The 12,991-nt window shown below is 39.6% G+C and overlaps 1 protein-coding gene across 2 annotated transcripts in view; it reads left to right on the top strand.

Annotated features, from left to right (window-relative positions):
• The window catches only part of PAN3 (poly(A) specific ribonuclease subunit PAN3), a 339,245-nt gene that overhangs the window by 252,830 nt on the left and 73,424 nt on the right, over positions 1-12,991 (top strand). For both annotated transcript variants that reach the window (XM_053708481.1, XM_053708482.1), the window contains exon 15: positions 3,227-3,366. In XM_053708481.1, coding sequence (XP_053564456.1) covers positions 3,227-3,366 — 140 coding nt within the window. The remainder of the gene's footprint in view (positions 1-3,226; positions 3,367-12,991) is intronic.

Below are 12,991 nucleotides of genomic sequence, written 5' to 3'. Positions count from 1 at the left end.
CAAATTTGATACTTTTGCTACTTCTGAGGCTGATTTTGGGAGAAAGGTTCTTCAATCAGTGGTGCCTTCCGTTTAGGTCTCTGTCTTGTCCCTCCCATTTCGACTGTGTCCTTTATCATTGGTATTGTATCCCACAAATCCGTGGACTCGTCGTATCTTGTAGAAGAAAAGTAAATTTATGCTTACCTGATAAATTGATTTCTTCTACGATACGATGAGTCCACAGCCCTCCCTGACATTTTTCAGACAGATTTAGATTGTTATATTTTTATAAACTTCAGTCACCTCTGCACCTTTGGCTTTTCCGTTCTCTTCCTAACTTCGGTCGAATGACTGGAGGTGGAGGGGAAGGGAGGAGCTATATATACAGCTCTGCTGTGGTGCTCTTTGCCACTTCCTGTTAGCAGGAGGTTAATATCCCACAAGTAAGGATGAAATCCGTGGACTCGTCGGATCATAGAAGAAATCAATTTATCAGGTAAGCATAAATTTACTTTTTGTTCAGGCTCTGTCTAGAATCAGACCTGTTTTTAGGCAGTCTGCTTCCCCATGGAGTTTAAACTTGGTCCTTAAGGTATTGCAGAGGGTTCTGTTTGAGCCTATGCATTCTATTGACATTAAGATTCTGTCCTGGAAGGTTCTCTTTCTTTTGGTCATTGCATCGGCACACAGAGTATCTGAGCTGGCTGTCTTGCAATTTGAGCCTCCTTATCTGGTCTTTCATGTGGATAAGGCTGTTCTTTGTACCGGTTTGGGGTTTCTTCCCAAGGTGGTGTCTAACTGTAACATCAATCAGGAAATAATTGTTCCTTCTTTGTGTCCTAACCCTTCTTCTTCTAAGGAGAGGTTACTTCATAATCTGGATGTGGTTTGGGCCTTAAAGTTCTATCTTCAGGCTACGAAGGATTTCAGACAGTCTACATCTTTTTGTGGTGTATTTTGGGAAGCGCAAGGGGCAGAGGGCCTCTTCTACTTCTTTGTCCTTTTGGTTGAGGAGTTTGCTTCGCTTGGCCTATGAGACAGCGGGACATAAGCCTCCTCAGAGGATCACGGCTCATTCAACTAGGACTGTGGCTTCGTCTTGGGCCTTCAAGAATGAGGCCTCTATGGAGCATATTTGTAAGGCGGCTACCTGATCCTCCTTACACACTTTTTACAAAGGTTTACAAATTTGACGCTTTTATGGAAGCTGTTTTTGGGGGGAGGTTTTACAGGCTGTGGTGCCCTCAGATTAGGGTCCACCGTTTTACCCTCCCAGTTTCATTGTGTCCTCTAAAGCTTGGGTATATGTTTCTCAAAAGTAATGAAGCCGTGGACTTTCCTCCCCTTTAGATGGAAAACATAAATTATGCTTTCCTAATAATTTTATTTCCATCGTGGGGAGGAGAGTCCATGGCTCCCGTCCGTAGCTCCGGTGTGCGGACTTAAATTTAATTTATTTTCTGGCACCATTTATATCCTGATATTTCTCCTACTGTTCCTTGTTCCCTCAGCAGAATGACTGGGGGATAAGGGGAGTGGGGGAGGTATTTAAACCTTTGGCTGGGGTGTCTTTGTCTCCTCCTGGTGGCCAGGTTCTTAATTCCCACAAGTAATGAATGAAGCCGTGGACTCTCCTCCCCACGATGGAAATACAATTATCAGGTAAGCATAATTTGTTGTTCTTTCTGTATGTTTTGCAATATAAATACATAAGATGTAATCACTCAAAACAATTAGGAAAAATTAAAATGCTCAAGCAACCTATGTTGGACCACTTGAGATGGATTTTTTTCAGAAGGTTAAGGAAGGACTTGCATCATCTCTGAACATGTAAAGCTTGTTTTTTTTATACTCCGTATTTTTCTCATCCTTATGAACTGATTGTAGGAAGTAGGGGCTCATTAATTAAACGGACATGAAACCCAAACTGTGTCTTTTATGATTCAAATGGAGCATATAATAATAGTAAAAAAAAAAATGTCTTCATTCTTTTGGTATCCTATGTTGAAGGTTCAGTAATGCACTACTGGGCACTAGCTAAAATCATTGAGTAAGCCACTGACAAAAGGGATATATGTGCAGCCACCAATCAGCAGCAGCTCCTCCTTGGATTTCATGTCCCTTTAAAGTATATACCAGTTTTCATATAACTATAAAGAAGAATATGCACAGATACTTATCTAAAAATCCAGTATAAAACCTTTTAATATCTAACTTAGAAGCTCCCAATTTAGCTCTGTTGATGAGGCTAGGCTGGGAAACCCCCTGAAATGGATAAGAAAGCAGGAAGAGCAACACCCCCCCCCCCCCATATGACCCATTACACAAACAAGAATAAGCAGGAGTCTGTATACATCAGTATACATCTAAAACTTTGGGGCTTGGTTATACATTGTTACAAAAACACTCACAGATGAGCTATATAATTGGATAATCTACAAAACATTTATGCACAGAAAAAGCTAGTGTACCAATGTCCCTTTAAGCCGTCTGACTTTGTCATGGACTAAGTAGAATGGTGTCAGTTGAATAATTTTGCAAGGAGCTGTGGAGTACTCATTTCATGTGTTAAATCCATGTTGCCTCTGCAAGAAGGTAAGTGTGAGGCAGACATTAAGCAATTTGTTATTTTCCCCCTCTCCTCTTCAGCCATGCCTTTATAAGAACTCTTTTAAAAGGCAGGAAACCTTGAGTTGGTTTTTTTTTTAACGTAATTTAATTCTCAGACTTCTCGATGATAATCCTCTTACCTATTCCTAATTGTCCTCAAATAATTCAAACCAATGCAGTTTTTGCTAACATAATGACCATGGCTAGCCTAGTCTACTCTGTAACAACTCCAGATCAACTCCTCCAGATAAGGTAGATGGCAAAGTTTGCTTATTGGAAATCAATTGCAGGAAACAAGGTGCTTTAAACTTGGCTGATATGCTATTATATAGCAAACAGTAACTAAAGAAACAACCATGTGTGCCGCTATTATGTGTCTAATGCTCTGTTGTTGTTATGGGCATTTCTCAGTCTTTTCTCTCTGTTGGTAGGTTCTAGCTTGCCTATTGAATTGAAGCTGGCAGGTGGGGGAAGGTTTCTGAGAGTTTCTTCCTACCTACAGGTGGGATGAAATTAACTTAATCTTCCTGCATATGGCGTTGCCTCAGATGTGAAGAACTTGATTGTTTGTAAGTGCAATTTTTGTTTTCAACACTTGGGAATGTATTGATTTGAGCTTGTTTGTTTCCTTTAGCAAGCAGACCTGATCTCATTAGGGAAGGTTGTTTTGGCGTTGGCTTGCAACTCTCTGGCAGGAATTCATAGAGATAATCTGCAGAAAGCTATGGAGCTTGTGACAATCAACTATTCCTCTGACTTGAAGAATTTGATTTTGTAAGTGTTTTTGGCTTAATATATTTTCTGCAGCACTTAAAGGGGCACAATTTAAATTTTAAAATGGCTTTCATACGTTTCTGGCTGGAAACAGAATTCAAAGATATGATTGCTTGCATTAAATGGGTCAGCTTTTTAATGGCGTTAATGTAAGCTCATTTGGAGCTTCTTTATTTTAAATCAAGTAGGAACGCTATAGGTTTAACTTGAGGGGTTTTATTAAACCTCATCTACTATCTACTATTTGTTTAATAATGCAAACCTACAAAAAAAAACTTGTAATGTACTTTATTTTTATTTGCTTGCTTTTCCTATTTTCCTACTGCCCTCAGAGTGGCTGAAATCCATTCTGTGCAATTTAGAATCCCGACCCTCCTGCAGTGCAGGTGTCATTTATATCTGTACTTGAGTGACCCTACCAAATTAGTTAAAACAATCATCACTCAAGGCTTTTCAATAGGTATTCCCCTGGATTGCAAAATAAGTTAAATTGGTTAAGATAACAGTTTCCAGTTATGCAGTGTGGGGATTTTAATTTCTGATGCATATGTAAAAATGACTACATTAACGTCACCTTAAGACCTTCAACTATTTTTTGTTCTGCAGAAATTCCACTATTGTTCTAGTTAATTCTATGTGACAAAATATATTGACTTGATTAGATTTCTGGTCCTTTTTCTGCACTGTGTACAACACACATTTCCCCTGGGTTTCTGGGCTGTGGCCTAGAATGTATTACATGCCTTACAGCAATGTTTCTTATTTCCCAGTCCTCAAGTACCCCTAACAGGCCAGGAGCTAGCTTAACATATGAAGTGAGTTAATGACATATACATGCAGCCACCAATCAGCAGCCTGCTCCAGCAATGTGTTGCTGCTCCTGAGCCTACCTAGGTATGCTTTTCAACAAAGGATAGTTAGAGTACAATTTAATCCTATTTTGCTTTAAGTTGCTTAAAATTGCCTGCTCTATCTTAATTCTGAAAGTTTAGTTTTGATTTTCTTGTCCATTTTAATAAGAGCGCAGGTGAAATAATCAGCTGCTGCGTAACCATGGTTATTAAGGGGATTGTTTCACTTGTGCTCTAATTCAGATATTATGAAATTCTGACCTGCTATGGGTATTTGAGGACTATAGTTGAGAAACACTTCCCTACAGCAGCAGGTCAAATGAGTGTTACTATTGTCCCAGCACTGTTCCTGTTTAGATCTTCAACTGCACTTTCTGTCTCTCCTGTATTTAAATTCCCTGGTAGTTTGTCAATCTCCAAATTGCTATACTTCATTTTATGTTCCTAAAGGTATAGGAAGGTGAGGCACCCTGAAGTTCATGAATATCAGCAAATGTAATTGTTATACGTGCACTAATAAATCATTCACTTAGTTTTTATTCTTTATCTTCGGTTTCTTTATTAAAGGGACAGTAAACTTCAAAAATAATGTTATATAATTCTGCACATAGTGCAGAATTATAGAACATTATATTAGCCAAACTTTGTAAAACCTAATATACCCTTTTAATTTTTTTAAAAAACGGCTGTTTTACAGACCCGCTCTCTGTGCTCTTCTGAGCGGGTCTGTTTGTTTCACACAGCGCATCGGGCCAGCTGTATAGTCACAGCCAGGCCCGACCGCGCCATAACACTGTCTGCTGTCTGACAGCAGGAGCGAGCTGCACTGTGTATAATGGCGCGGTCGGGCCGGGCCGGGCTGTGACTATATATAAAAAATTAAAAGGGTATATTAGGTTTTACAAAGTTTGGCTAATATGTTATATAATTCTGCACTATGTGCAGAATTATATAACATTATTTTTGAGGTTTACTGTCCCTTTAACTTGAAACTTTCTAAAATACTTGATAGTTATGTAACCGAATTCAACTTTGTTAATCATGCTAATCAAGCATGTTTCATCTGTTTAAAATGTTTTTTCTTTCATTAGATGGTGAGAGTCCATGAGTAATCATGTGTGGGAATATTCCCCTCCTGACCACTAGGAGGAGGAAAGATACCCACAACACACCAGAGCATTAAATCCCTCCCACTCCCTGTGATCCTAAGTCATTTTCTTTTGTCTCCTTGATGACGAATGAGGTGAAAGGGATCTACTCATCATTTTAAAGGGATACTCTAACTGATCTGAGGCCCAAACCCTCCTTGCAGTAATCTGTCACAGATGGAGTTATCAGCCAGGCAGGTCTTTTCTCAGTGAAGAAATGTTGCAGGCCTCACATGTGAAATATGGACTTATCCATCAATCCTCTGGTCTATAGTGAACCTCTCCTTGTGGATCCACAGCCCTCCCTGGGTTAAGATGCTGTTACTAACTTGGATCCTTGGCATCATGCTCTCACTGCTTAGAAAAGGCTTGTTTAATGGAAGCAAGTTGCTGCAGCTGAGGTAAGCACAATGGACGGAGATGCCGAGTAAGTACCTGCACCTTCATAGCCCATCGGCTATTAGTATGAACATGTTCACATGATTCACATAGTCTTGGGAAATATATGTATATTCTATACACCTTATACTAGCAGTTTTATAGCACTTTTTGTCACTTAAAAAAAAACTTTTTTAGTTTACTGTTCTTCACTATTTAGCGCAGATATTTCTGAGCTATGCAAAGCATGTTTCTTTCATGTAATTAGCAAGAGTCCATGAGCTAGTGACGTATGGGATATACATTCCTACCAGGAGGGGCAAAGTTTCCCAAACCTTAAAATGCCTATAAATACACCCCTCACCACACCCACAATTCAGTTTTACAAACTTTGCCTCCGATGGAGGTGGTGAAGTAAGTTTGTGCTAGATTCTACGTTGATATGCGCTCCGCAGCAAGTTGGAGCCCGGTTTTCCTCTCAGCGTGCAGTGAATGTCAGAGGGATGTGAGGAGAGTATTGCCTATTTGAATGCAGTGATCTCCTTCTACGGGGTCTATTTCATAGGTTCTCTGTTATCGGTCGTAGAGATTCATCTCTTACCTCCCTTTTCAGATCGACGATATACTCTTATATATACCATTACCTCTGCTGATTCTCGTTTCAGTACTGGTTTGGCTTTCTACAAACATGTAGATGAGTGTCCTGGGGTAAGTAAATCTTATTTTCTGTGACACTCTAAGCTATGGTTGGGCACTTTGTTTATAAAGTTCTAAATATATGTATTCAAACATTTATTTGCCTTGACTCAGAATGTTCAACTTTCCTTATTTTTCAGACAGTCAGTTTCATATTTGGGATAATGCATTTGAATTAATCATTTTTTCTTACCTTCAAAAATTTGACTCTTTTTTCCCTGTGGGCTGTTAGGCTCGCGGGGGCTGAAAATGCTTCATTTTATTGCGTCATTCTTGGCGCAGACTTTTTTGGCGCAAAATTTTTTTTCCGTTTCCGGCGTCATACGTGTCGCCGGAAGTTGCGTCATTTTTTGACGTTATTTTGCGCCAAAAATGTCGGCGTTCCGGATGTTAGCGTCATTTTTGGCGCCAAAAGCATTTAGGCGCCAAATAATGTGGGCGTCTTATTTGGCGCTAAAAAAATAAGGGCGTCGCTTTTGTCTCCACATTATTTAAGTCTTATTTTTTCATTGCTTCTGGTTGCTAGAAGCTTGTTCTTTGGCATTTTTTCCCATTCCTGAAACTGTAATTTAAGGAATTTGATCAATTTTGCTTTATATGTTGTTTTTTTTTCTCTTACATATTGCAAGATGTCTCACGTTGCATCTGAGTCAGAAGATACTACAGGAAAATCGCTGTCTAGTGCTGGAGCTACCAAGCTAAGTGTATCTGCTTTAATTTTTGGTGTCTGTTTCTCCAGCTGTTGTTTGTATTGCATGTCATGACAAACTTATTAATGCAGATAAAATTTCCTTTAGTACTGTTACATTACCTGTTGCTGTTCCGTCAACATCTAATTTTCAGAGTGTTCCTGATAAACATAAGAGATTTTATTTTTTAATCCATTAAGAAGGCTATGTCTGTTATTTCTCCTTCTAGTTTACATAAGTCTTTTAAAACTTCTCTTTTTTCAGATGAATTTTTAAATGAACATCATCATTCTGATACTGATAATGGTTCTTCTGGTTCAGAGGTTTCTGTCTCAGAGGTTGATGCTGATAAATCTTTGTATTTGTTCAAGATGGAATTTATTCGTTCTTTATTTAAAGAAGTATTAATTGCATTAGAAATAGAGGATTCTGGTCCTCTTGATACTAAATCTAAACGTTTAAATAAGGTTTTTAAATCTCCTGTAGTTATTCCAGAAGTGTTTAATCTCCCTGATGCTATTTCTGAAGTAATTTCCAGGGAATGGAATAATTTGGGTAATTCTTTTACTCCTTCCAAACGTTTAAGCAATTATATCCTGTGCCATCTGACAGATTAGAGTTTTTTTGGGGACAAAATCCCTAAGGTTATGGGGCTGTCTCTACTCCTGCTAAATGTGCTACTATTCCTACGGCAGATAGTACTTCATTTAAGGATCCTTTAGATAGGAAAATTGAATCCTTTCTAAGAAAAGCTTACTTATGTTCAGGTAATCTTCTTAGACCTGCTAAATTTCTCCAACATAGGTGTGTCCGGTCCACGGCGTCATCCTTACTTGTGGGATATTCTCTTCCCCAACAGGAAATGGCAAAGAGCCCAGCAAAGCTGGTCACATGATCCCTCCTAGGCTCCGCCTACCCCAGTCATTCTCTTTGCCGTTGTACAGGCAACATCTCCACGGAGATGGCTTAGAGTTTTTTAGTGTTTAACTGTAGTTTTTATTATTCAATCAAGAGTTTGTTATTTTGAAATAGTGCTGGTATGTACTATTTACTCAGAAACAGAAAAGAGATGAAGATTTCTGTTTGTATGAGGAAAATGATTTTAGCAACCGTCACTAAAATCCATGGCTGTTCCACACAGGACTGTTGAGAGCAATTAACTTCAGTTGGGGGAACAGTGAGCAGTCTCTTGCTGCTTGAGGTATGACACATTCTAACAAGACGATGTAATGCTGGAAGCTGTCATTTTCCCTCTGGGATCCGGTAAGCCATGTTTATTACGATTGTAAATAAGGGCTTCAAAAAGGGCTTATTAAGACTGTAGACTTTTTTTGGGCTAAATCGATTGATTATTAACACATATTTAGCCTTGAGGAATCATTTTATCTGGGTATTTTGATATAATAATATCGGCAGGCACTGTTTTAGACACCTTATTCTTTAGGGGCTTTCCCAAAGCATAGGCAGAGCCTCATTTTCGCGCCGGTGTTGCGCACTTGTTTTTGAGAGGCATGGCATGCAGTCGCATGTGAGAGGAGCTCTGATACTTAGAAAAGACTTTCTGAAGGCGTCATTTGGTATCGTATTCCCCTTGGGGCTTGGTTGGGTCTCAGCAAAGCAGATACCAGGGACTGTAAAGGGGTTAAAGTTCAAAACGGCTCCGGTTCCGTTATTTTAAGGGTTAAAGCTTCCAAATTTGGTGTGCAATACTTTTAAGGCTTTAAGACACTGTGGTGAAAATTTGGTGAATTTTGAACAATTCCTTCATGTTTTTTCGCATTTGCAGTAATAAAGTGTGTTCAGTTTAAAATTTAAAGAGTTTCAGAATTATCTGCTCTGCAGTGTTCTCCTCCTTATCTGGTGTTCCATGCAGATAAGGTGGTTTTACGTACTAAACCTGGTTTTCTTCCAAAAGTTGTTTCTAACAAAAACATTAACCAGGAGATTATCGTACCTTCTCTGTGTCCGAAACCAGTTTCAAAGAAGGAACGTTTGTTGCACAATTTGGATGTTGTTCGCGCTCTAAAATTCTATTTAGATGCTACAAAGGATTTTAGACAAACATCTTCCTTGTTTGTTGTTTATTCCGGTAAAAGGAGAGGTCAAAAAGCAACTTCTACCTCTCTCTCTTTTTGGATTAAAAGCATCATCAGATTGGCTTACGAGACTGCCGGACGGCAGCCTCCCGAAAGAATCACAGCTCATTCCACTAGGGCTGTGGCTTCCACATGGGCCTTCAAGAACGAGGCTTCTGTTGATCAGATATGTAGGGCAGCGACTTGGTCTTCACTGCACACTTTTACCAAATTTTACAAGTTTGATACTTTTGCTTCTTCTGAGGCTATTTTTGGGAGAAAGGTTTTGCAAGCCGTGGTGCCTTCCATTTAGGTGACCTGATTTGCTCCCTCCCTTCATCCGTGTCCTAAAGCTTTGGTATTGGTTCCCACAAGTAAGGATGACGCCGTGGACCGGACACACCTATGTTGGAGAAAACAGAATTTATGTTTACCTGATAAATTACTTTCTCCAACGGTGTGTCCGGTCCACGGCCCGCCCTGGTTTTTTTAATCAGGTCTGATGATTTATTTTCTTTAACTACAGTCACCACGGTACCATATGGTTTCTCCTATGCAAATATTCCTCCTTAACGTCGGTCGAATGACTGGGGTAGGCGGAGCCTAGGAGGGATCATGTGACCAGCTTTGCTGGGCTCTTTGCCATTTCCTGTTGGGGAAGAGAATATCCCACAAGTAAGGATGACGCCGTGGACCGGACACACCGTTGGAGAAAGTAATTTATCAGGTAAACATAAATTCTGTTTTTTAGCGGATGTTGCTGCAGCCTCAACTTTTTGGTTAGAAGCTTTAGCGCAACAAGTAACAGATCATAATTTTATAGCATTATTATTATTCTATAACATGCTAATAATTTTGTTGGTGATACCATCTTTTGATATCATTAGAGTTGATGTCAGGTATATGTCTCTAGCTATTTTAGCTAGAAAAGCTTTATGGATTAAACTTGGAATGCTGATATGTCTTCTAAGTCACCTTTGCTTTCCCTTTCTTTCCAGGGTAATAAATTATTATTTCAACTGTTTCTGGAAGGAAGGGAACTTTTTTACCAAAGGATAAAAAATCTAAGGTAAATTTAGGTCTAATAATCATTTTCGTTCCTTTCCTCATAATAAGGAACAAAAGCCTGATCCTTCATCCTCAGGAAAGGTATCAGTTTGGAAACTATTTTCAGTTTGGAATATATCCAAGCCTTATAGAAAACCTATAGCCAGCTCCTAAGTACCCATGAAGGTGCGGACCTTATTCCAGCTCAGCTGGTATGGGGCAGATTATGTTTTCTTCAAAGATATTTGGATCAATTCCGTTCTCAATCTCTGGTTTCAGAACATTGTTTCAGAAAGGTACAGAATTGGCTTCAGTTAAGGCCTCCTGTTAAGAGATTTTTTTTTCTTTCCCGTGTCCCAGTTAACACAGCAAAGGCTCAGCATTTCTGAAATGTGTTTCAGATCTAGAGTTGGCTGGAGTAATTATGCCAGTTCCAGTTCTGGAACAGGGGCTGGGGTTTTATTTTATCTCTTCATTGTACCAAAGAAGGTCAATTCCTTCAGACCAGTTCCGGATCTATCAATATTGAATCGTTATGTAAGGATACCAACATTCAAGATGGTTACTGTAGGACTATCCTGCCTTTTGTTTAGCAAGGGCATTATATGTCTACAATGGATTTACAGGATGTGTATCTGCATATTCCGATTCATCCAGATCACTTTTAGTGTCTGAGATTCTCTTTTTAGACCAGCATTACCAGTTTTGTGGCTCTACCGTTTGGCCTAGCCTCAGTTCCAAGAATTTTTTTTTGGTTCTCGGTGCCCTTCTTTCTGTAATCAGAGAACAGGGTTTTGGTATTTCCTTATTGGACGATATCTGGGTACTTGCTCAGTCTTCTCATTTTCGAAGAATCTCATACGAATCGACTTGTGTTGTTTCTTCAAGTTCATGGTTGGAGGATCAATTTACCAATCAGTTCATTGATTCCTCAGACAAGGGTAACCTTTTTAGGTTTCTAGATAGATTCAGTGTCTATGATTCTGTCCTTGTCAGACAAGAGAAGTTTAACATTGATATCAGCTTGTCAAAACCTTCAGTCACAATCATTCCCTTTGGTAGCCTTATGCATGGAAATTTTAGGTCTTAGGACTGCCGCATCAGATGCGATCTCCTTTGCTCATTTTCACATGCGACCTCTTCAGCTCTGTATGCTGAACCAATGGTGCAGGGATTACTCAAAGATATCTCAATTAATATCTTTAAACCGATTATACGACACTCTCTGACATGGTGGACAGATCACCATCGTTTAGTTCAGGGGGCTTCTTGTTCTTCCGACCTGGACTATAATCTCAACAGATGCAAGTCTTACAGGTTGGGGAGCTGTGTGGGGGTATCTGACGGCACAAGGGGTTTGGGAATCTCAGGAGGTGAGATTTCCGATCAATATTTTGGAACTCCGTGCAATTTTCAGAGCTCTTCAGTCTTGGCCTCTTCTGAAGAGAGAGTTGTTCATTTGTTTTCAGATAGACAATGTCACAACTGTGGCATACATCAATCATCAAGGAGGGACTCACAGTCCTCTGGCTATGAAAGAAGTATCTCGAATTTTGGTTTGGGCGGAATCCAGCTCCTGTCTTATCTCTGCGGTTCATATCCCAGGTATGGACAATTGGAAAGCGGATTATCTCAGTCGCCAAACGTTGCACCTGGGCGAATGGTCTTCACCCAGAGGTATTTCCTCAGATTGTTCAAATGTGGGAACTCCCAGAAATAGTTCTGATGGCTTCTCATCTAAACAAGAAACTTCCCTGGTATCTGTCCGGATCCCGGGATCCTCGGGCGGAGGCAGTGGATGCATTTACAAGTGTCATCCTGCCTATATCTTTCCGCCTCTAGTTCTTCTTCCAAGGGTATTCTCCAATATTCTAAAGGAATGCTCGTTTGTCCTGCTGGTAGCTCCAGCATGGCCTCACAGGTTTTGGTATGCGGATCTTGTCCGGATGGCCTCTTGCCGGCTGTGGACTCTTCCGTTAAGACCAGTCTTTCTGTCTCAAGGTTCTTTTTTCCATCAGGATCTCAAAACCTTAGTTTTAAGGTGTGGAGTTTGAATGCTTGATTCTTGGTCAAAGAGGTTTCTCTGACTCTGTGATTGATACTATGTGACAGGCTTGTAAATCTGTATCTAGAGAGATATATTATAGAGTCTGGAAGACTTATATTTCTTCAGGATGGTTTAGATAAAGGTTTGTCCGCAAGTTTCTTGTAAGACAAATCTCTGCTCTTTCTGTTCTTTTTCACAGAAGGATTGCTAATCTTCCTGATATTCATTGTTTTGTACAACCTTTGGTTCGTATAAAACTTGTCATTAAGTCAATTTCTCCTCCTTGGAGTTTGAATTTGGTTCTGGGGGCTCTTCAAGCTCCTCCTTTTGAACCCATGCATTCTTTGGTCGTTATATAACTTTCTTGGAAAGTTTTGTTTCTTTTGGCCATCTCTTCTGCTAGAAGAGTCTCTGAATTATCTACTCTTTTTTGTGAGTCTCCTTTTCTGATTTTGCATCAGGATAAGGCGGTGCTGCGAACTTCTTTTGATTTTTTTTACCTAAGGTTGTGAATTCTAACAACATTAGTAGAGAAATTGTGGTTCCTTCATTATGTCCTAATCCTATGAATTCTAAGGAGAAATCATTGCATTCTTTGGATGCTGTTAGAGCTTTCTAATATTATGTTGAAGCTACTAAGTCTTTCCGAAAGACTTCTAGTCTATTTGTCATCTTTTCCGGTTCTAGAAAAGAC

The sequence above is a fragment of the Bombina bombina genome, chromosome 3, assembly GCF_027579735.1.
Source record: "Bombina bombina isolate aBomBom1 chromosome 3, aBomBom1.pri, whole genome shotgun sequence".
Classification (NCBI taxonomy): Eukaryota; Metazoa; Chordata; class Amphibia; order Anura; family Bombinatoridae; genus Bombina; species Bombina bombina.
The sequence above is the reverse complement of the archived record's forward strand: the minus strand, read 5'-3'. Positions and strand labels throughout refer to the sequence as shown.